Source organism: Mustela nigripes, chromosome 16 (assembly GCF_022355385.1).
Source record: "Mustela nigripes isolate SB6536 chromosome 16, MUSNIG.SB6536, whole genome shotgun sequence".
In the NCBI taxonomy this organism is placed as follows: Eukaryota; Metazoa; Chordata; class Mammalia; order Carnivora; family Mustelidae; genus Mustela; species Mustela nigripes.
In genome coordinates, this window is record NC_081572.1 from 40026454 (window position 1) to 40051957 (window position 25504).

Consider the following 25504-nt stretch of genomic DNA (forward strand, 5'->3'; position numbering starts at 1 on the left):
AGGCAGAGAGGCAGGCAGAGAAAAAGAGGGGGAAGCAGGCTGAGCAGAGAGCCCGATGTGGGGCTCAATCCCAGGACCTCGGGATCATGACCTGAGCCGAAGGCAGCGGCTTAACCAACTGAGCCACCCAGGCATCCCTTTTATTATATTTTTTAAAGATTTTTATTTACTTATTTATTTGACAGACAGAGATCATAAGCAGGCAGAGAGGCAGGTAGAGAGGTTGAGCAGAGAGCCCGATGTGGGGCTGGATCCCAGGCCCCTGAGATCATGACCTGAGCCGAAGGCAGAGGCTTTAACCTACTCAGCCACCCAGGCGTCCCACAAATAAAATCTTCTAAGAAAATATTTTTAAAAAACTAATTTATGAACAAGTTACTAGAAATACATCCATTGCATAAAGAAGTAGAACATCCTGGGTAATAATTTTTCTTAAAGGAAAAATATTCTGAGAAAACATGGCCCAAAACAGGAGTGATTTCGATGGCAACTAGAGGGCTAATCCACTATCCCTATTACTCTACACTTTGGCTCATGGTTTGGATTTTTTTTTTATTTAAAGATTTTATTTATTTGACAGATGGAGATCACAAGTAGGCAGAGAGGCAGGCAGAGAGAGAGAGGAGGAAGCAGGCTGAGCAGAGAGCCCAATGTGGGGCTCGATCCCAGGACCCTGGGATCATGACCTGAGCCGAAGGCAAAGGCTTTAACCCACTGAGCCACCCAGGCACCCCACTTTGTTTGGATTTAAGTGACACATTCTCATTCTTACACAGTCTCAAAAGGTTTTCCTTCACAGTCAATGCTTGGAGCAAAATCCAAAAATTCAGTTGCTTAGCTGATAAATATACGAAAAATCTCCAACTTTATGATAAATACAAGAAATAAAATGAAATTTTTATTTTAGCCTAGCAGCTACAGACTGATTAGAAACAACAATACTCAATACTGACAAGTATGACATCAATTACCTTGGTGCAGTGACATCAGTACCCTCGCACACTGTTGAGAAGATTGCAGAGTGCTTCCAGGAACACAGCCAGTCTGTGTGTCACTAACAAGAAAACTAGCCCAAGGAATAGAGAATGAGCCTTCTATCAACAAGATCCCTGCCCGGCTTGTTGCACCAGGAATAAGAGAAAGAAGAGGTGCCTTATCAAGTCATTGGAAAGAAGGATTTCTGAAATATATCTGAAACAGAAATACACTGATCACTATACAAATCCTAAAATAGCTTTTGTCCTGTCTCAAAACAAACCTGGTAACATGAATAGTCCTCTATTTACTACAGAATTTGGAAATCTTCCAACAAAGAAAATTCTAGGATGGCAAATTGGGGAGTTCTATCAAACATTTAAGGAAGAAATAATACTAATTTTACACCAACAGTTCTGAAAACAAAAGAGGAAGAAACACTTTCCCAATTAACTTTTTTTTTTTTTTTTTAAGATTCTACTTATTTATTTGACAGAGATAGAGAACACAAGTAGGCAGAGTGGCAGGCATAGGGAGGGGGAGAAGCAGGGTCCCCACAAGGAGCCCAATGGGGGGGCTCAATCCCAGGACTCTGGGATCATGACCCAAGCCCAAGGCAGCCACTTAACTGAATGAATCACTCAGGCACCTCTCCACCTCACTTTCTAAGGCTGGTTAAAACCAAAACCGAAAACATCATAAGAAAAAAAGAGAAACAGCTTTCTCATGAAGAGATGTAAAAATCCCCCCAAAGTATTAAAAACCAAATCTGGCAGTATATATAAAGACAATATAAGACAAAGTGGAGGTTCTATGGGGAATGCAAAGCTGGTTTAATGTTCAAAAATTTATCAATTAAATCACCGTATTAACAAAAGAAAAGCAGCATAATTACATTAACAAATGTATAAAAATTATTAGAAAAATTAAACATTCACTTATGAATAAAACTCCCAGCAAAGCATAATTAAAGATTATTGTTATTATTATTTATTTTTTAATTTGACAGAGAGAGAGATCACAAGTAGGCAGAGAGGCAGGCAGAGACAGGGGGGGGGAAGCAGGCTCCCCGCTGAGCAGAGAGCCCGATTCGGGGCTCGATCCCAGGACACTGAGATGGTGACCTGAGCCGAAGGCAGCGGCTTAATCCACTGAGCCACCCAGACGCCCCCCAGCAAAGCATAATTAAAAGGGAACTTTTTATTTTGTTTATTTGAGAGAGAGAGAGTGCATGAGTGGGGGAAGAGCAGAAGGAGAGGGAGAAGCAGACACCGCATTGAGCAGGGAGCCCGATGTGGGGCTAAATCCAGGAACTCTGGGATCATGACTTGAGCCAAGGGCAGACACCAACCAACTGAGCCATCCAGGCACCCCAAGAAGGGAACTTTCTCAACCTCACTACCTAAAAAAACCTACAGCTCGGACACCTGGTTGGTAGTCAGTAGAGAATGCAATGCTTGATCTCAGGGTTATAATTACGTTCAAGCTCAATACTGGGTGCAGAGATTACTTAAAAATAAATCCTTAAGAAAACAAACCAACCAAAAACCCCTACAGCTAGCATCATTCCTAATGTGAAAGACTGAATGCTTTCCTTCTAAGATGTGGAATAAGCATGTAAGCTTTCAACACTGCTATTCAGAACCACACTTCTTATAATAATAATGTAATGAGACAGGAAAAAGAGAAATGACTAAACAATGATGAAAGACATTTTTTTAAGAACTAAATTAAGAGGGGCGCCTGGGTGGCTCAGTGGGTTAAGCCGCTGCCTTCGGCTCAGGTCATGATCTCAGGGTCCTGGGATCGAGTCCCGCGTTGGGCTCTCTGCTCAGCAGGGAGCCTGCTTCCCTCTCTCTCTCTCTCTCTGCCTGCCTCTCCATCTACTTGTGATTTCTCTCTGTCAAATAAATAAATAAAATCTTTAAAAAAAAAAAAAAATCCTGGTTGTGATAATTACTGGCTTGGTAACTTTGTACAAATTATTTCTTGTTTGAGTAAGAATAAAGAAATCACCACTTAATTCAAAGAGCCAATGTGAGGATTATATAAGTCAATATAGTGCACTATGCAAATATATGTAAGATGATCACTGTAATTCATGCATATAGCAATCTACCAAATGCAAAGATTTGGCATTTTGTGTAGAGGCACAACTTTTTATTTTTATTTTTAAAAGGACTTTTTTGAGAGAGACTGAGAGAAAGAACGTGGGGGATGGGGAGCCTGAAGGAGAAGCAGGAAGCCTGACATGGCTTGATCCCAGGGAGAAAACCCTGGGATCACAACCTAAGCCAAAGGCAGATGCTTAACCACCTGAGCCACCCCAAGAAGCGCAGTCTTTGAAAGTCAGACTGTCTTATATATTATTGGTAAAAAGAACAAAAAAAGTTACTTACAACATAATTGAAGATAAATCTGCTGTGGCAGAGTTTCAGATGCTTGAGTAAACTATAAAGTTTGCGGCAGTTCAGAGTACACCACGGGCAATGTAGATCATCTCTTGCTTCCGTCTGTTGTCTTGTATTGTTGTTATAAAGGAACTTTAAATAACAAAAAAACAACAAATCTCCAACTTAAACATCTCAAGATATTGTTTCAACATCACCCTTAGAAACAGTTAAAACAATTTAAAAAGAAAACCAAGTTAGAGACATTCTTTTAAATATGCCAAAAGATGTAACATGCAAAACAAAGCCATCTCATGATTACTTAAAAAAGGGCCAGCTAGGTTTACCTGATAAAATATTCTTAATTTTTGCCGATTTTCACTTGAAGTATCTTTTTCTTTTCTTGTTTGTAGGTCTGTATTCAATGATTCTTTAACAGCTGAAAATATACACTTTTATATTTAATGCAAATACATGCTATAAAAAGTGAAATGATGTATCTTATAAAACTATAAAATTTTCACAGAATTCTACCTATAGTACTTAACACTATTTTTTTTTAAATTTTTTTAAAGATTTATCTGAGATAGAGACAGTGCACGCGTGTGCGCGCACACACACACACACACAAGCAGGAGGGGCAGAGGGAGAGGGACAAAGAATCTGAAGCAGACTCCACAGTGAGTGCGGAGCCCTATGTGGGGCTTGATCTCGCAACCCTGAGATCATGACTGGAGCCAAAACCAAGAGTCGGACACTTAACTAACTGAGCCACCCAGGTGCCCCACTTAACCACAGTTTTTGTTCTCATCCTTAAGTTACTGGAAGGAGCCACTTTTTCCCCTTAGAACTCCATCTCTCTCTCTTAGAAGCACCACCCCCCACCGGCCTCTTAAAAAAAGAAGGAAAGAAAGAAAGAAAGAAAGAAAGAAAAAAAGAAAGAAAGAAAGAAAGAACAAAACCAAAAAACCCTCTTATATTCTAAACCATTATGAAAATAACTCCGGGGCGCCTGGGTGGCTCCATGAGTTAAGCCTCTGCCTTCGGCTCAGGTCATGATCTCAATCAAGGTCCTGGGATTGAATCCCGCATTGGGTTCTCTGCTCAGCAGGGACCCTGCTTCCTCCTCTCTCTGCCTACTTGTGATCTCTCTCTGCCAAATAAATTAATAAAATCTTTAAAAAAATAAAAAAGAAAGAAAGAAACTCCAAATAATTATATGTAGTCACTATAGTTTAAGCACTCTGAGGTCAGAGGTTGTTTTGATTGGTCTTTATATTCTCAGTGCACAACAGTGAGCAGTGAGTGTTGGTTTAACAAAAACTAAATTAAAAATGACTGTATTAGTATCACCTCAAATCCAAAAGATAATGTGGATAATCCCATTAATAATTTGGGTATATTTCTTTACAGACTTAAAAATAAAATGTTTTTATTTTCTCTGACACAACTAACCATTTCATGTACAATTCTGTATAAAACTTTTTCTCAGTTTCTTTGAAACACTTACTTATTAAGACTGGCCACAGAGTATTTTAAGACATGCCCAGAGCACAATGTACTTGAGAAATCTTTGCCCTGACACAGGCCATTTCTTACATCCCTTTGACTCTCACAGTAACAGACACACAATGAGTGGACATGAGTGGTCAATGTCAAAGACAGCTGTCTTAAGCCTTCTATCTTCTTTAAATAAAGTTAAATAAAAACATGCAGATGCTCTTAATTGAGGGCAGTGTTCCTATCAGGCAGATACAAATGACAGAACACTACAATGCATCTGAACCTTAACTCAGCAGAGTTAACTCCATTTCTAAGTGTTTTTCCTCTAAAAATTTCCTACAAAATGTAACCTGGTAAAATTCAAGTTATGATGATCCTCTTCCAGCCCTAAAACTGTAAAAACACTCTGAGAAACTGATTCAGTTCTACAACATATACAAATCTTCACATGATTTATAAAAAGCATTCAGTTACAAAACCATTTATATAGCTGCAGTTCCAAAATCTAAAAAGGTATGAAAACCAACTGTTTTTCTCATGAGCTTGAGAGAAATTTATTTGGTGGAAAAACTTGTCCTAAATTGACATGAAGCTATCTAAAGATGGTGTTATATAACATATAGCGCATATATATACATACACACAGACACACACGTGTGTGTGTGTGTATATATATATATGTTATATATACACTATATATTTCATCGTGCTTTTAAAGTTTTTTTAAAATAATTCCCAAACAGGGGGCACCTGGGTGGCTCAGTGGGTTAAGCCGCTGCCTTCGGCTCAGGTTATGATCTCAGGGTCCTGGGATTGAGTCCCGCATCGGGCTCTCTGCTCAGCAGGGAGCCTGTGCTTCCCTCTCTCTCTACCTGCCTTTCTGCCTACTTGTGATATCTGTCAAATAAATAAATAAAATCTTAAAAAAAAAAAAAAAAGAAAAAAAATTCCCAGACACACCTGTTGTAAAACATAAAGAACTGCTGATATTTCCCAAAGAATAATTATTAGAGCAAACAGCAAATAAATTAATCTGAACCCAAGTCCTAACTCTGCAAAACATTATTATTATTTTATTTCTTTCTTTTGGTAATCTCTACACCCAATGTAAGGCTCAAACTCAAAATCCCAAGATCAAGAGTTTCGCGTATTCTCCAACTTAGCCAGCCAGGTGCCCCTGCAAAGCACTACTCTGACAGCAGTGTTTTCTTACCTATAGTCTGAGTAGGTTTAACTGAACCAGGCTTGTTTTCTTGATGAAGACTCTCTGAATTTCTAGTGGCAAGAGGCTTGGCAATAGGAGCTGTAGATTTGTCATTGGTTTCTCCTGTCCAACGAAGAGTGAACTGCAATGTAGGTCCCTGAGAAAATGTTTCAAATGGAGGCAGCCTCTAAAAAAGAAAACATGAAAAGAGTGAAGGTTCCACATAATGAATTTAAAGAAATCATAGGAATAAAAAACCCTCCTGATATCTATTACGATAAATTAACATGGATCTGAAAACCTAAAATGCCTACAGAGATGGCCAGGCAGGTAAAGTACACAGGTGGCACAGGACAGACTAAAGTACCTGAGAGCTCAGGTTGCCCAAAGAGGCAGCCACTTAACAACAATGGATGAATTGCTGCCATGTGCAAACCGAACCCCAGTACAACCATATTTTCAAATTTGTTCAAAGAAGTCAGAAATCCAAGACCTCGTGGGAAATCTTCCTATTCTTACATGTTGGTAATCAACTGAAAAATGGTTTTAAAACAAAACTTTTGGTAAGCAAAGCCTGCCAGTGTGCAACCTGTCAGATGACCAACTACTTTCTTTTTGTAAACTGAACACTTTACAGCAATTAGAAATTGTCCTGACTTCTTCAGCTTCAATGCCAGCTGCCCTGGTTTCTCCTTTTGGGTTCTGGGACTCTGAACTCTTTTGGCTTTCCTCCTCAACCTCTAATCACTTATAAGATGACTCTTCTGGTCTCCTTAATTCCTAGCTAACATTTAGCCATCTGCCCTAATCTCTCACCTATTCTTAAAGATACACTTATTAGATTGATGATCACAAATTGATTCTTTATACTTGAGCTCCAAAACTGTGTATCTCAACTGCCTCTTGGACATTGCCACTTGGATGACATCAATGTCACCCTGAACTGAACTAAAAATATGTTTAGATATGAATCTATTTTCTTTCCATCCCAGGTATAATTAGTTTTGTTCCTAGCATTATCATTCTACTAGTGACCCTAACCTAAAAACTTCAGAATTACATTTGAATCCTATTTTTCTTTTGTTTCTCTTATGTAATCATCAAGTATAGATCCTTACTACCTTATTACTACAGTATCTTAGCTGCTCTTGTCCTTCTAATTTTTACTTCTCAATTTATATATAGAAAACCAAATAATCTTCTGGAAGACTGCTTTCATGCTATTCCAGAGAAAGCTGTTTTTTTGGGGTGCCTGGGTGGCTCAGTTAAGCATCCACCTTCAGCTCAGGTCATGATCCCTGAATAAAGCCCTGCATCTGGCTCCCCCTCAGCGGGGAGTCTCCTTCCCCCTTTGCCCCTCCCCTCTGCTCATGCTCTCTCTCAAATAAACAATAAAATCTTAAAAAAAAAAAAAAAAAAAAGAAACCTGTTTATTTTACTGCCATACAAGCCTAAACTCCTATAACTTTATTACAAATAATCCTCTTAAAACTGTAATTCTGGACAGTAATGAAATAAAAGTGTGCTTTTATAAACCAGTTTTGAAAAAGTAAGTCTCTCCATATCTAGGTATTTATCTCATAAAAATAATTGCAATGCATAAAGATACATGTACTAGTATATTCACATTTGTGAAAAGGTAAAAAAAAAAGTTAATAAAATTGAATTATCCATTAAAATTGCATTGGTTTAGTAAATTATGGGATATTTATTTAAAAGAATACTACAAAGCTTTTAAAAAGAACCGAATCTAGATGCTTTAACTTTAAAGGGATGCCCATATCATAGTGCTTCATTTCTTGGGAAAACCCAACAACTCCTGTATTTTCTTGTGAATAAAAATTTAAACTTTAAGAAATTTAAAACATAATGAACACCTGCAGCAAATTCAAACACCACAGATAATAAATTTCATCAACTAGAAGTAACCATTAATTTTAGAAAAAGTAGGAATATATATACAATATTCAGTAAAAACTAAATACCATGGAAATCCTGTCAAAGACAATCTTTTTATATTTAATATATTTCCAATTTCTCACTACTTTAATATTTTTGACATGATCTGTTACATCTTTTCAGTTAACCAGTTCCTAACCTTGTGACAAAATTGAGAAACTGGGCTTAATTGCTAATGCCTAGAAATACAATTAAAATGTCATCCACGTTGCCAGTCTGCCCCCTCGGTAAGGCTGTCCCCAGTTATTCTCACATTGAAGCATTATGTGTCCTCACATCTCCAACTAGATACTGTCAATCTTTTTGTCAAACTAGTAAAGTAGTATCTCTGATTTTTACATGTCTTTGAATACTAGTAAGGTTAAGTATCTTTAAAAGTTTGCTAGCTAGTCATCTATACTTGTCGCCTTAAGAATTGCATGATTGTCCTTTAACCATTTTTCTAATTAGATTGCCTATTTTTCTTATTGATTTATAAAATTACAGATTTATAATAGCTTTTTGTATGTTACTTCTTCCTTGGCCTATCATTTGTTTTTAACTTTAGATTTTTATAGTGGAGAAATGATTCACTTTCATTATTTTATGCTAACTTTCACAACATACTTTTAAGAGCTTTCTTCATATTAAATTATATTAATATTCACCTACATTTTTCCAAGTTTTATAATACTAACTTTTACATTTATGAGTCTTCTTCAGTTTATGATGTCTAAGTTTATTTACAGATGGCTGTAATTGTGACAGTTCTGTCACAATGAATGGTGTCTCCCACACAGATCTAATACCAATTTTATCAGAAACTAAAGTCCAAAAGCACACGAAACTACTTTAAAACAATGTTTCAGTGATCCAACTCATCTATGTTTACTGTACCATAGAATTTAAAGGTTTGTGGGCTTTTTTTGTTTGTTTGTTTGTTTTTTACCTTAATAGTATGTTCTACTATCTGGTAAGTAAATGTTTTTAGAAAATTTCCACAATATTCCTTTGAAACTAATTTTAAGGCTTAAAAAAAATCCTGGGATTTTGCTTGTGATAGTACACTGACCTAATATGTTTGGAAATAAATGACGTCATTATTCTATTGCGTCTGCCTACCCAAGAAATATATTTATTCTTTCAAGTCTCAAAAAAGTTACTTTAAATTTGATTCATCTCAGTTCTGCAGATTTCTTGACAAATGTATTATTGGTCATCGTTATGTTGCCTGCTGTTACTATAAACAGGATTTACAACAATTTGTTGTTGTGGTGGTGGTGGTGGTTGTTTTTAATTCAAGTTAGCTAACACATAGTGTAGTACTGGTTTCGGGTACAACAGTAGTTAACATTTATTGAGCACTTATTTTATGCCAGGCATGGTGCTAAGCATATTTATTTCATTTAATCCATCAATTCTATGCCTCGTTTTCTAGATGAGAAAACTGAGGCACAAAAGCTTAAATAACCTGCCAGAATCCCACACAGCTAGGGAGTGAAGATCTGAACCTGGCAGTCTGGCTCCAGACTTTCAGCGCTTTCCACTGAATACTCTGACTAGGTATTTGTATCTTTCAAAGTATAAAAACAAAGGATTCTTTACTTCCAACATGAATTTGCATCTGGGAAAGAAAACATCAATCAAAAATGGGAGTTCATGACTATAACGTGCTCCGCCTTCTAAGCAGTCCATACCTTCCCATCAAGAATAGTCTCCCATGTTGCTCTTTTCTTGCTTATTGGACATTCTTCCATTTCCTGCATGGCTACTTCATATTCCCCATCTAAAAGCTGTAAGCGCCTGTTAGACAAACACATACACTTTAAAGTAACCTGTGTATTACTGTTAAGTACACAAATTCTACATATTTAGATTTACACTAAAAAGCATTTATTAAATTTATAAACTAGCTTACACACCCAACAAAACTTTGAAATATACCTACTCTCCATTCCTGACAAAAGCAATTTTAATGATTTGCACTAGTAATTACTACTAGAGAATTACTTCATTACTGTAGCTACTCAGACATAACTTATTATGTACTAATATATAATAATATGTCTAAATTCTCAAAACTTGGTAAATTTTAAACGTTAAGTATAAAGCACGAGTGTAGGCTTTATACTTTAATGAAATGGGATAACAACAGTGTTATAATACTTGCCTTAGGTAACCACTAAGAATTATGCCTCTGTCATTTCTGACTATTGAAAAAATTTGAACTAGAATTCTTGACTTTCATTCATGACCAATAAACTCAATGATTATGACTCTGGTAACTATAAGATCCTGGGGGCACCTGGCACATATAGGTGCTCAATAAACATTTCATGGATGAATAAATGAAAGAAATACCAGTTGAATCAAAGAATTATGCCCATACTCACAGTACAGTTTTAATGTATGTGTACATATATGTGTGTTTATATACAGTTTGCATTATTTTTCATACCTTTAAACATTGGTAACACTACCAACCTAAACATCATTCTTCAACCATGCTTAATAATTAATTGTACGTCACAAGAATCTGGCTTCTCGTCATCAGTCTTGGAATAGTTCTGTTAGGTGGTAACAACTAACATTTATTGAGTGCTTACTATGTGCCAGGCATTATTTGAAAGACTTTGCATGTTTCATTTAATCTTCCCAACTCTATGAAGTAGATTATTCCACTTTTCAAAAGAAAAAACTGAGGCAGAGAGATTAAGTAGCTCGCCTTAAGATGACAAAGTAGCCAGAGCTAGCAACTGAATCTGCGTAGTCTAAGTCTGACCTTAATACCAAATGATTTTGAGACTTAAGAATTTGTCTTTACGCTATGAGCCTGGAGTTATTCTACTTCAACAGTCTAGCAGTAAAGCTATTCAACTTAACATTTAAAAAAGTTATTCTACGTATTTGTATAGGTAATAATACACTCATATACTTCTAAACTGAAATGAGGCTTCCCTCATGCGTTTACATGGCTGTATGATATTGTTTTACAGTTGTGCATTTGATAGCTACAATCCAGTTTGCTCTCCTACCTGTAGTGCATGAGGAGGCCCTTTTTTCCCCACAGCCTCATCAACAGTGCTTTATCAGTTTTTTGATCTCTGCCAAACTGGTAAGTGAAAAAATGACATCTCAGTGTACTTTTATATTCAGATGTCTTATCTTTTAAATGTTTAAGAACCAGATATATTTTCCTTTTTTCTAAACATTTTCTCTCTCACTCATTCTTCTACTAGGCTGTGGTATTTTTCTTAATGAGTATGATTTATTATATTAAAGAAATGAGACATCAATCTATAGTAGGAGTTGAAATTAATTCTCCCTTGTCATTTTATTTTTGACTTAGCTTTTGTTTTCAGAGTTAAGTTTTTAATTTTGCTCTGTATTTCATACTTTTTCTATATGGCTTTTGAATTGTAGTCATTGTTTAAGGAGACTTTAACTTCTCTGAGATTATAAAAAGAACTTTTTACACATCTAACTCCTGAGATCTTGGGTTGTAAATGCTTTTCCTCCATTAAAAAGAATCAAGACTAGGAGTGTCTGACTGGCTCAGTCAGAAGAACATGCAACTCTTTATCCTGGGGTTTTGAGTTCAAGCCCCATGCTGGGTGTAGAGATTACTTACTGTTATTGGGCTCCCACCACTTAAAAAAAGGCGGGGGCCCTTCTGGCTTAAGCATCTGATTCCTTGTTTCGGCTCAGGTCATGATCTGAGGGTCATGAGATCAAGCCCAACCCCATGTCTGGCTCTGCACTGAGCAGAGCCTACTTGAGATTCCCTTCCTCCCCATCTGACACGCTCCTCGTTCCCACTCATGCATGCTTGCTCTCTCTCAAATAAATAGAATCTAAAAAAAAAAAAAAAGGAATCAAGACTCTGAAGAAATGGCCAATTCCAGAGTAGAAGTAGGAGAAGAAATGTAAGCCTGGGGCATCTTACTATTCAGAAAATAAGGAAAAACAAACAATAAATAAAAGTTAAATCAAAAAGTCAAATAGGGGGACGCCTGGGTGACTCAGTTGGTTAGGCAGCTGCCTTCGGCTCAGGTCATGGTCCCAGCGTCCTGGGATCGAGTCCCGCATCGGGTTCCTTGCTCCGCAGGGAGCCTGCTTCTCCCTCTGACACTGCCTTCCAGTCTGTCTGCCTGTGCTCGCTCTCGCTCTCTCTCTGACAAATAAATAAATAAAATCTTAAAAAAAAAAAAAAAGTCAAATAGGGCTCTATTTAGAGGGGTTCCTCCAGAGTAAGTCTGGGACAACTTGAGCATTAAAATGAATAACAACATGAGCAGATTAAAGCAGAATGAATAAAAATGGCATCTGTTATTTGATTAAGAAGAAATACTGATTAAAATACCGATAAAAAATGAGCTGAGGAATGTTATTCTATTTTATAGAAAAAATGCCTATAAACATGGAAGAAATGATGCAATGTTTAACATTTTGGCAACTGCCATAGGAAAATTTTTTCAAACAAGAATCACTGATGGATGCTACACTATTAGGTGGAAGGTTGTTGGGGAGAAAATGCACATTTACCCAGTTGAAAGTGAGATTACCAGAGATGATGTATTAATTAATTTAAAGGGAAAAGATATCATTACAATGATGAAATACTGTGAACACACTACCTTAACCAAGTGATCAAACCTAATTTTACCTGCATCTGTGATGTACACAGAGAATACATCACCATTCAAGTGTATTCTTCCCAAAATGTTTAACCTGAATTTAATCATAAACTGATAGACATTTTGGAAAACTAAAGGTCTGTATTAAAAAGTGTCACAAATAATAATGAAGAGAAAGACAGACTCATAAAAACAGAAAATAAACTAGCAACTGCCAGAGGGGAGGAGTGTGGGGGATAAGCAAAATAGGTGAAGGGGATTAGGAAGTGAAAATTTCCAGTTACAAAATAAGTAGGTCACAGAGATGAGAACTATGACATATGGAACATAGTAAGTAATACTGTAATAACTTTCTATGGTGACTATACTTGTGGTGAGCATGGCAAAATGTATGGATTGCTGGAAACACTAAGTTGTACACCTGAAAGGACAATCATGTGTCAACTATACTTCAATGTAAAAAAAGGGCAATATATGAATTATGATTAACAACAATAAAAAGTGTCACAAAAGGCAAAAAGAAAAGAGAAAACAAAGGGTTGGAGAACTATCCCGAACAGAAGAAGACTGAATAGATATAGCAACTTCCCACAGATTGAAACCCTTGGGGTAGGGGTGGGACAGCTACAAGAAGCATTATTGTGGTCAACTGGGGATAGTATTTGTTGTGTTATGTTAAAGTTACTGAGTATGACAGGTGTATTGTGGTTATGAAGAACTGTCCTTGTTTTTAGGAGATACATACACTGAAATGTTTAGGAGTGAGGAATAAAGTAGAGTGTCACAATCTAACTTTCAAATGGTTAAGCACAAGAATAAAATACACACTCACAAATAAAGCAAATGTGATAAAATGTTAATGACTGATGAATTCTAGGTGAGGGTATGTGGGTATTAATGATTTTTCTATATTGTTCGACTTTTTTATGGTTTAGAAATTTTCAAAATAATTGGGGGAAAATTCTCCCACAGTTTCTACTTGGTACCTTTACTCATTAAATAGAAAGCAGTATTTCATACATACAAGGAATAGCTTAATACATGTGTAAGGCAGAAATAATTTTTAAAAAGAACGCAACACCCATTCCCATGCTGCCTAAAACAGAACACTGGCCAACACCAATGAAGTGCAGTGTCAAGTCCTAGTTGCTTCTCCCATAGACATAACAACAATTTCCTAAAACATGTTTCTATTATTTCCCATGTAAATCTCTAACCTACAAATTTCTGACTTTAAAGACACTATCTTGATTAATATAAAGTGATATATTTGAATAGTAATATTAAGTGATTTATTCTAAGACAATACAGCAATACAGTAGCCAGCATTTATGGCATTATTCCTAGCCATCTTTGCTTTCCTATTAAAAGCCTTGTAACTTTCTTTACTTGGTGGCTAATAGGCGATACTCAGTACTTTTTTAAAGAGTAGGAGGAATGTACTAATTGCTTTACTTGCCACTTTCCCCTATGCCTAACAGTGAACTGTGTTAATTACCAGCAAGCAGCTGGAAACAAGAACTCATAGCACATTATAGGTTTCATTCTCTGATGCTGTCAAAAAAGAATGCTGCCTTTGCCTCCTAGGTATTTTTTTACTAGCACTAAGATGCTTCACTCTCCAGTGGAAAAAAAACTGAAGAGATGATGACAAATTCAGGTATTCTTTGCTACCCTGTGCCAAATGCACAGAGCCAAATGATGATGACACACTGATTTCTTCCTTAATTTTATAAGTAAATACATAACCTCAAAATTTACACAGGGCCCACTTCATTCAGGTCTCTTTCAAATATTACCTTCTCCTAGACCTACCTTTCTCTATAAAACAACCATTTATTCTTTTTCTTCATAGCACTCACCAATAGTGAGTTGGTATAATTTTTGGGTGGTGGTGTGTTTCTTCCACTAGAAAATAAGCCCCATGAAGGCAGGGATTTTGATGCCTTTTCACTGTCTAAAACAGTGTCTGACAAAGAGTAGACACTCAGAAGTGACAATGCCTAATAAACAATCTTAAATGAGCCATTCAAACAGCAACTCATATATGTTTACTGCTTTCTATGTGACAAAAGAGAAAAATTCAGTATTTACAAAACTTGTTTTATCATTTTTAAGAATGAAGAGAAACAGGCACCTAGGTGGCTCAATCATTAAGTGTCTGTCTTTGGCACAGGTCATGATCCCAGGGTCCTGGACTCGAACCCCGTGTCAGGCTCCCTGCTCAGTGGGAAGCCTACTTCTCCCTCTCCCACTTCCCCTGCTTGTGTTCCCTCTCTTGCTGTGTCTCTCTTTGTCAAATAAATAAATAAAATCTTAGAGAAAAAAAAAGGAATAAAGAGAAACAAAGGCAAAGAAAACAACACCACTATATTATCCTTCAGAATAAAAACATTTCTAGAACATTATGGGAGACTCAGGTGTCCATCAACATTACCTGTTTTTATCAAATACTGTCATTTGTGCAACAAATGTCTTTTCCCCATCTTCACGATTTCGTTTTCTTCTGGCTGGAAGTTCTTCATTGACATCTGAATTTCACAAACATTTCGTATGAGTCAAATATTCAAACACAAAGGTATTTGTTTATGATATGGTCCCTAATCCTAAATTAGGTACAAATTACAATTAATTTGTGATATAATGTTAAGACTTACACTTTTCAATTTTATGTTTTACCATATGTTTATGTCCTTACTAGGCAAGGAGAAAAAATCCTCACTTATGGTTACTTTTCAAAGTCAAAGGCTACTTCAAGACTCAAAGATTATTTCCCCAAAGGTGCCTCTTACTGAATTTCACATATACCTCTATTATCCCACTCATGATTTTGCTACAATTACTTATATCTATCTCTGCATGCTAGGTCAGCTTTTGAGAGCTTCTGGAGGACAGGACTGAATATTTTAATGATCTTTGTATTCCGGGCACTTATGTGCTGGTTGAATGATTACCTCAAAAGTAGATTCAGGTGGGAAGATAGAGGGATTATATGTGATAAGCAAATACAATAAAACCTTAATTACAGAATATAAGTGTAGGTAAACAAATATTTACTATATAAAACTCTTTAGACAGTTATATACATATGAAATTTTTCACAATAAAATGTCATGTGTTGGGGGTAGGAATGAATTCATTGTTTTGTTTGCTGAGGGACTAATGGGAAATACCAGTCTTCTCCATCCAGTGTTCACTATGTATTTTCTTACTACATGAAATATGTTTCATCATGTAAAAATGAGAACTTTACAGATTAAATACCTAGTACAGCACAACAGCCAACCATTTAAAAATCCAGGGTAATCTACCGTAAAATTAATTATCTCATCAGACTGTAAAATATCTGCAAATAAAGGTCATTTCACGCCTTTAGAATGCATGCAATTTACTTCTAGTTCTGCACCATTTTCTTCCTTGGGAAAGCTAAGTTTAAGAAAAAACTATTAAAATAAAAATTACCAATATTTTCATTGGTTTCTCCATTAATCATTCCATTAAACTCTCTTCTTCCCGGACGAGTCACTCTAAATAGCAATGAGTAAGACTTCACCATATGGCTGTTACTAGGTTCAAATTCATTACTGGAAACTGCAAGGGACGGGAAATTTCCAGGTTTTGTTTGATTGAGATCAGGATTCAAAGGCACCTGCTTTTTACCTGTAGGAACTTGCCTTATTGGACAACTTACATCCTGCAAAGGCAAAGATTATGAAATTATACTTATTTATGCATATGCAATTATTACAAGAATTAAAATAAAACTTATAATCACAGATATAGGAAACATCATTACCAAATGGCATGCTAAAATTCTAATCATACTTCTGAAAATTGTGATGAAGGAAAAAGAAAATTTGGAACAGCTATATCCCAAATATTAACAACTAAGGTTCTCCAATATAATGAAAATAATGGTACAGTATATAAAATACTTAGCTGATGGTGATCTGAAATAGTTTCAAATTAGACATTTGGAATTAAAACCATGCTTAAAATGTATTTATTAAGCTCATATAAATTAATAATATTTTCCCTTAAATTTTCTATTTTAACAAAATAATTGATAGGACCATTAGAAATGAAAAAAGAATTATAAAAACACCACTGTCAATGTTACAAAGTATTAAATCCATGTATTTAAATGTTGCTTATTGGAGCAACATTGTTCATCTTATGAATAATATTCTGTAGAAATTATATAACTGGAGTTATGCTTAAATAGCTGAAAAACTGGAAGATATGAAAGACCTTTATAACAAGATAGTAGCTTCTTTTTGAAAACCAAATACATTCTTATTCTAATAAAAAATTCTACTCTACAAGAGTATAAAATGAGAAATATTTAAGTTTCCCCCACCTCCTCCCGGTCCTATACTCTAGAGATGACTAATATTAGCAGTTGGTTGTATACATCCTTCTAAGTACATGTTTACATCTATTATTTTTTGAAACACAAAAAGGACACTACAATTGTATTCACATTTTTTTGCCTGCATCTTCAAGAATGTTCACATCGCTGTTTATCATGCATATGGGGATTGCATGGAAGGGAGGAATGGTATTTCTTAACTTTGAAATTTTGAATATATACTTAAACTGTTGTCTCCTAATCACCTTAGTCCACTCCCTATGAGTGCTTTAGTAGTGTTCAAGTCCTGTGTCACTTTAAGATTTTGGAAGAACGTCAAAACAGAAATCTCTATACAGGTCATTCCTAATCCTAAAATACCCAAGATCTTGAGGCCACTAAAAGTACTGGTTGCTGAGAAAATTTAACCATCCAAACATGTGTTTCTGTGGTGAATGATTTCACCTGATAAATAGAAATTTGAGGCAATGTATTAATAGATCAATGGCAATAACACTAGCAACAGAATTTCTTTGCTTGAGAGTAGTGTTACAAGAGGTGATCCTTTTGGGAAAAACTCTCACAGTCCTTATTTAAATTTCAATTGGTATAAACTGCTAAAAATTTAAGAGATCAAAGTGATAGGGAAGCATCTGATTTTATGTCCTAAGATGCTAAAAGATAGCTTCTTCCCTTCACTGTCAAACTCCTATAGCAGAAAGTTTAATGCAGATCCCTCAGCTGCCCAGAAAAAAAAACATTAAGATCTAGGAGGTTGGCAAAAAAGGTTATCATTTTTTTAATTCAGCCATCAACATCTTTAAAAGCTTTCAAGGTATGGGGTACCTCAGTGGCACAGTCGGTTGGGCATCCGACTCTTAGTTTTAATTCAGGTTGTGATCTCGGGGATGTGGGGTTGAGCCCCACCTTGGGCTCTGCCCTCTGTGCTTATATCACAGAGTCGGCTTGGGACTCTCCTTTTCCCACTCCCCTGACATGCTCTCTCTTTAAAAAAAAAAAAGAAAGAAAAGCTTTCAAGGTTTAAAAGCACAATATAGGGGCGCCTGGGTGGCTCAGTGGGTTAAGCCTCTGCCTTCAGCTCAGGTCATGATCCCAAAGTCCTGGGATCGAGCCCCACATCAGGCTCTCTGCTCAGCAGGGATCCTGCTCCCCCCCCCTCTCTGCTTGCCTCTCTGCCTACTTGTGATCTCTGTCTGTCAAATAAATAAATAAAATCTGAAAAGCACAATATATATGCATGAACATACTCAATTAAAAGACTATTCCACATAATCTACCAATATTGTGTCATATGTTACCTTTCTTTTTTTGTGGCAAACTTTCACAAGCAGGACTTCCAAGGTAACAGAATTTTGTTCATTTTCTGAGTTTTGTGATGGCTTATCTAAATAGAAAATCAATACTTTAAAATGTTTTTGTTTAAAAATATAAATACCATACTCATTTTCCTAAGAAGTCTGGGAATTTCAGACAAAAAGACTTCCTATAATAAAGATTTCCCAGAAGTTTACTAATTTTTTCCCCAATTTGTAGCAAACTCTTTAAAACCCTTTATATATAAAGTCATTTATATTTATATATAAAGTCATTTTTATATATATGTCATTTAAACAAACTTTTCACAATACAATTATAATTACCTTCCTATAATACTATGATTTCTTTTGATTCAAATAAGATGTTCAATTATTTTAATTAATGCTAAAACATTTACTGATTATATGGATATAAAGATTTAACATTTACGATAAAAAGAAAATATAATAAACTGCTAGTCAAAAGTATTTTTGACAAATACAGTTAAAGCTTCTTGGCAGAAAACACAAATGAAATATTCAAGAGACAACCACATGCAAACATTTTAAATTTTTTTCCTCCCACAATCTATTAATAGAAAAATTACTTAAAGATATACTTAAATTGAACTAGTTAGTACTATGTATGTTTTATTTTGAATGCGACAGCAAACCAAAAAGTTCTTGGATTTGACTAGGACTTGTGATCAAAGGGATTAAAATAATGGATTTCATATGTAAAAGTTTTACAAACAATTATATTATCATTTCACAAGAAAGATAGTTTTTTACTTTTTCCCTAGAATTTCTCTAAAGCCTGAGCAGGATAGCTAAATTTAGGATATTATTTACTACACAGGGGAATCTATCTTGGTTTATAAAGTTCAGGGATTTTAATTTTAAATAATCGTTTATGTTCTCTGTATCAATTAACTGACAAAGTCTTTTGCAAATTAAGGTTCTCGAGTACTTCTCTATAACTTACTTGTCTTTAATCCCAGAGGCATTAATAGTTCAAACTATTTAATCAATCATTACTAGGTTTCAATAATATATAGAACTACGACAACAGATGAATCTACAAACATACAAATAATTTTCCTTCTGAGATTTTGCACAACGCTTTTTTCTACTTAAAAACATTCTTACGTAGGGTGTGTACATAAGATACATTTCAATCAGTCTCTTTGAAAGTTGTAAACTTTCAAAGTAAAAAAACTTTAATATGGAAAAAAAAATTCAGTGTTTAAAATGCAGTAACAAAAATGCTCTCCAAACCATAATCACCATGAAAATAGTACCCTAATAATCTTTGTGTATTGATTCTAAGCAGCTTCAAGTAGTAATAGCTAAACAAAAGTCTTCATTTAAAAACAAAAGGAAAAAAATAATCAAATTTTAGGGATCTTGATGTTGGTTTTCTATCTTGATTTCTTAAAAATATTATTTAAAAAAAAACTACAAATATACCTTGATTAGACAAGAGAGGCAATATAGTTGCTTCTTCCCAACTTCCACTAATTTTCAAAGTTATAATGGGAAATTATTTTCTGGAAACAGAAGTATCAACAGAGTTTACTTTCTCATTTACCTCAGTAACATCAAGAAAAAAAAAAACTTCAAGTGAATTTGAGCAATTCTGAACTCTATGTATTTTGTCATGTAGACAGGAAAAAAGTTTAATCCAATGAATTTAAACTATTTCAAGTAAAATTAAATATTAATCAATCAAGTAACAGTATTAATTAGTAAATATTCATTAATATCCATCATCTATTTCAGTTATGGATAACTTACATATATTTTATGTATGTCCCTGGGAACAAAGGGCTAACAAACCTATAAAATTCAAACTATAAGCTTTAAAGTATTAGAGTCCATGTACTTTAAAAGTACAACAGAAAAACCAAGTATAAAGAATGATTAGAAATAAGGACTCTATAAGACGGTTTTAAGTGATTAAGGAAAAAACATAAAAATGCTACTCAGTTTACTTCTATATAAAAATGGATCAGATCTAAGGCAAAGCCAGAAGTATAGTGACAGTAGTTAATAGAACTATGACCAGATTTCAAACTACTTACATAAAAAACCTGACTTAGTTATCAAACTATTCTAATGTAACCATATTATTATTAAACTTTGTTTCTTACTAAACAATACCAAAGATGATCACCTTGATGTGTTTCTTAAAAAGATGTCATTCCATTACACAATAAAGGTGGATTAACTCAAGCAGCATATTACTCAATTTGAAACCAACTGAAACTTTACCTAGCATGCTTTTACCTCTCTTAATGAAGTACATTTAAGACTATATACTTTTCTTCGTAAAATATCTAAAATATTGATATATCCCTTTGGTAGCAGTGGTTGTTTCTATTGTTTTATTAATGCAAAAAAACCACGATGCAATACCATCAACTAAAAACGTTCATACAGAAAGGATTCTACTCAGGGGACTCTTCACCTAGTTCAGGTTCTAAGACAATTTAAAGTCCAAAAATACTGGAAATAAAAAATAGTAAAACTTAAGAAATTTAATTGAAGATTTTCCCGTTATTTTCTAGTTATAATCTCTAGGAAGATGATGGCTCTAAATTGAGTAAGATAATGTTATATAGGTTAGTATCCTAACAAGTATGGCTTTTTAGAGATAAGAATTGGAATTTCATTTTAGATAATAAGCCACATACAGAAACATTTACACTGAATAATTTTAACAATTTCAAAATCTACTTAAAACTTAAATGGCTAGCAGGAAGCAATAAGGAAACCAGGCTATGAACAGGATTTTATATATGTAGTTTACCTACCAAAGCTTTTAAGCCAGTTTTTAAAAATCTGTTCCTCAAACAACCTATTTCTGAATCATCTTGGTGCTTTATTAAAATACAGACTCCTAACTGTATCAAAATCCTACAAGATCCAAGTCTTCGTCCAGGTATACAGATTTTAAACAAATTGCCAAAACATTTCTATACACACAAAATTTAAGAACTTCCTACTTTTAAAGTTTAAACAGGTACAAGTTACATCTTCCACATCTCACCATTGACCACATAAAGCAGTAACTGAAACCACTGGATAAGTCAACTAAAGAAACGGAATTATCAGAATCAACCTTTCTTCCACTAGTATAATTTTATAAATTTACACGCAAAAAAAAAATTTCTTTTTTTACATTCACAAAAGTGTTTTATTATTAAAATGCCAATGTATTTACTTTTAAGTACATACCATTTTTGTGGAAGAAACCAGTAAATGTAAGCTGCAGATGGGCTGACAAGCTAAAAAAACAAACCAAAAGTTTATCACTTTAATGCTCTATAATAAAAATAGCACTAAACTTTAAAAAAGTACACCAAAATCAAAGTTACTTCAGCTAATTTATAATGTTTGATTTTCTTATTCTTAACTGTGCAAGCCCATGACTCTACACATTGTCTATGTACTAAAAACAAAACAACCCAACACAAAACAACACACAAAAACACCAATGGAGTACATCAGAAAAAAAAAAAAAACAAAAAAAACAAAAACAGATTACCAAATGAGGGGCAAGAGTATTTACTGTGCTTTAGTACTCTGCCTATAAAATAAGGACACATTTCCCCTCCCACCCCTGAAAAGAAAATTCTGATAAGGATAGCTGAGTTCATGCAAATGTATCTGAATACTTTAAAGCTATGGAAATTCAATCTCCTAACAAATCAAACGGAACCATCACTTTCTTCTTCCATTAGGGGTAAAATATACAATTATAGATCTGCTATAGATTTGCAATTTATTGTTTCAACACATCATTCTCATTTACTTTTAGAAGCAATAGAAAAGGAAACAAATTATACTGATCCTTTAGAAAGTTATCAACTAACAATAGAAAAACTATTAAGATATGACAGAATAAACAAAAACATTCATAGGTTTCTGTAGTACCTTTAAACTGCAAAAGAGAGCAATCAGTTAATCAGAAGCCATTCAAAACTTTCTAGAACACAGTTTTTGTCATGTGATAGATACCAGATTATAGAGGGCCAGACGGAACAGATGTTAGGGGAATGGAAGCAATACTGATTCCTTACCGAAAAAATATACTAGTGTAAAAGGCAGTAAGGTGACATTTTAGTCATTCTTATAATCAGAGGCGAAGAGTTATAAAAAGACATTGAGGCCAGAGAGTTTTAAGGAGCAAGTAATGATTGAAAACAAGGACATATCATAAAGAAGTTAGCTTTATAACTATGCCCAGGATTTGTCTTTCTTAGAGAAGAGGACAGTGATCCTTCAACAGAAGATGTGAAAATGCCTCTATCTTCTTACTGAGGTAAGCCCTGAAACTGTATGCTAAAAATCTACAGGGTGGGGGCGCCTGGGTGGCTCAGTTGGTTAAGCAACTGCCTTCGGCTCAGGTCTTGATCTAGGGGTCCTAGGACTGAGTCCTGCATCGGGCTCCCTGCTCTGCGGGAGTGTGCTTCTCCTTCTCCCACTCTCCCCTGCTTGTGCTCTTTCTCTCTCTGACAAATAAATAAAATCCTACCAAAAAAAAAAAAAAAAACACCAAACCAAACCAAACCAAAAAACTACAGGGTGGAAGTTTTCAAAGGGCATTTCCAGAACAGTACTAAGAAAAGTATGTCAGAGTATCAGCAGAGGACAAAATGACTATGAAGGGTGCAACCAGAGTTCTGAAAGCATAAATATGAGAGAAAATGAAGAGTAACAACTGTAACTTAAGTATCAACAAAATAAAAATGGTACACAATGGGATTCTTGAAAACAGGTAATTCATGTATATTACTTTCAGACATGAATCAGATATATTTTGAAAACACGTAAGGAGTAGGAAAAAGGAGGGTGGACCATAAAACGTACATGAGGAAATTTTTAGGAATCTTTATCTTGACCGTGGTGGTTGTTACCTATGCATAGTTGTCCAAATTTAGAACTATATACCAAAGAGACTGAATCTAACTGTATATAATTCATACTTCAAAAAAAGCACATTAAGGGGACAGACTGTAGAAGCCCAAAGGAATTTTTCATGATGATGGAAACATTCTACATCTTGATCATGGTTATGGTTATGTAAGTGTATTCATTTGTCAAAACTCTAACTATATATTTAAGGTGGGTGTATTTTATATCCAAAGCTGATTTTAAAAAGTGTATCTGCCATCTACAAAATCTATGTGCCATTTTACTAAAAAATAACTAGCATTCTCCTATAAAAATAGTTCCATAAATGTTACCTTACAAACCAGAATTAGCAAAACTCCAAAACATAACTGAAGACAAAGAAGAATATTCTATAATCTCCACGTTAGAAGATAATCCATTAGTCACAACTAATCTATCCCATTCTTAGTTGCATGACTTAAACGTACATACCAGGGCCACGTTAATTTTCTTTTCTTTTTTTTTTAAAGATTTTATTTTTATTTATTTGATAGACAAAGATCACAAGTAGGCAGAGAGGCAGGCAGAGAGAGAGGAGGAAGCAGGCTCCCTGGCTGAGCAGAGAGCCCGATGCGGGGCTCGATCCCAGGACCCCAGGATCATGACCCGAGCCGAAGGCAGAGACTTTAACCCACTGAGCCACCCAGGCGCCCCACGTTAATTTTCTTAAAACCCCATTCTGAATGTATCATTTCTCTCCCCAAATATTCCAATGAGTCTCCAAATGCCAAGTCTTTTGTCTAATTGCTATCTGTTATATAGCTCCCATTTTTTTTTCTCTGCTAAAGCCTATATAAGAATAAACAGGTCAGGATGGTAGACAGAAAAATCCAAGTTTAAATTCTGGCTCCAGTTATTAGCCGTGACCTGAAATCTGTAAGATAAGGAAATGACCTCTCTTAAGATTGTGAGGCTTACATAAAACAATAAAGTACTCATCAAAGTACCCTTTCCCTATTCTATAATGACCCCATCCCCAACCATCCCAGAGCTTAATGATCACAGCTTAATCTCAAGTATTTGTATATACCACTTTTTTGTCACTCTTTTTACATACATATTACCTTTTGAGACAATCTTTTTATTACATCAGTTTCCCTAGCACCTAGCAGTGTCTTATAGAAAGGCACTCAACATACTTTCAGAAGAACAGCAATGTCTCCTAGAACAAGATTTTTTTGTTCTTAAACTCTATGTCCAACATGGGGCTCAAACTCATGACCCTAAGATCAAGAGTCACATGCTCTATGCAATGAGCCAGCCAATTGCTCCTAGAGTAACAGATTTTTAAGGTCAGGGATCATGACCCATTACACTGTAGTGCTTAGTGTTATTTAGATTGTTTTTATAGAAAATGTGGTTCTGGGACGCCTTGGTGGCTCAGTTGGTTAAGTGGCTGCCTTCGGCTCAGGCCATGATCCCAGTGTCCTGGGATCGAATCCCATATTGGGCTCCTTGCTCAGCAGGGAGCCACTTCTCCCTCTGCCTGCCACTCTGTCTGCCTGTGCTCACTCTCTCTGACAAACAAATAAATAAAATCTTTAAAAATAAAAAAAGAAAAGAAAATGTGGTTCTAAGTTCCAACTCTGAATTGACAGAAACATCTTGCACTGATCTACCCCCCAAAATATTTTAAATCAGTGTTACTCAATATGTAGTCTGCAAACTGAACTAAGGAAACTTGTTACCAATCCATAAGTAAGAAACTAAGAGTAAGACTTTTAACACTATAATAGAAATTTAACGTTGCCATAACATCCTCCAAGCTTGTCATCAGTAAGTATATTTATAAAAACATCAATCTATAAAAGATTGAAAATTAAGCACAGAAAAGTCCCTCACCACAGGTGGTTTGAGGTACAGTTTTTTTTTTTTTTTTTTTTTTTTTTAAAGATTTTATTTATTTATTTGACAGAGAGAGATTACAAGTAGGCAGAGAGGCAGGCAGAGAGAGAGAGAGAGGAGAAAGCAGGCTCCCTGCCGAGCAGAGAGCCCGATGCGGGACTCGATCCCAGGACCCTGAGATCATGACCTGAGCCGAAGGCAGCGGCTTAACCCACTGAGCCACCCAGGCGCCCCTGTTTTGTTTTTTTTTTAAGATTTTTTTTTTTTTTAAAGATTTTATTTATTTATTTGACAGAGAGAAATCACAAGTAGTCAGAGAGGCAGGCAGAGATAGAGAGAGAAGCAGGCTCCCCGCCGAGCAGAGAGCCCGATGTGGGACTCGATCC

The 25504-nt window shown here is 35.3% G+C and overlaps 1 protein-coding gene across 1 annotated transcript in view; it reads right to left on the minus strand.

Annotated features, from left to right (window-relative positions):
* The window catches only part of LOC132003231 (polycomb protein SUZ12), a 41874-nt gene that overhangs the window by 1782 nt on the left and 14588 nt on the right, over positions 1-25504 (minus strand). The window contains exons 5-12 of the mRNA XM_059378566.1: positions 21555-21604; positions 18318-18403; positions 16110-16341; positions 15085-15178; positions 9708-9813; positions 6082-6259; positions 3713-3804; positions 3375-3518 (exon numbers count right to left, since the gene is read on the minus strand). Coding sequence (XP_059234549.1) covers positions 3375-3518; positions 3713-3804; positions 6082-6259; positions 9708-9813; positions 15085-15178; positions 16110-16341; positions 18318-18403; positions 21555-21604 — 982 coding nt within the window. The remainder of the gene's footprint in view (positions 1-3374; positions 3519-3712; positions 3805-6081; positions 6260-9707; positions 9814-15084; positions 15179-16109; positions 16342-18317; positions 18404-21554; positions 21605-25504) is intronic.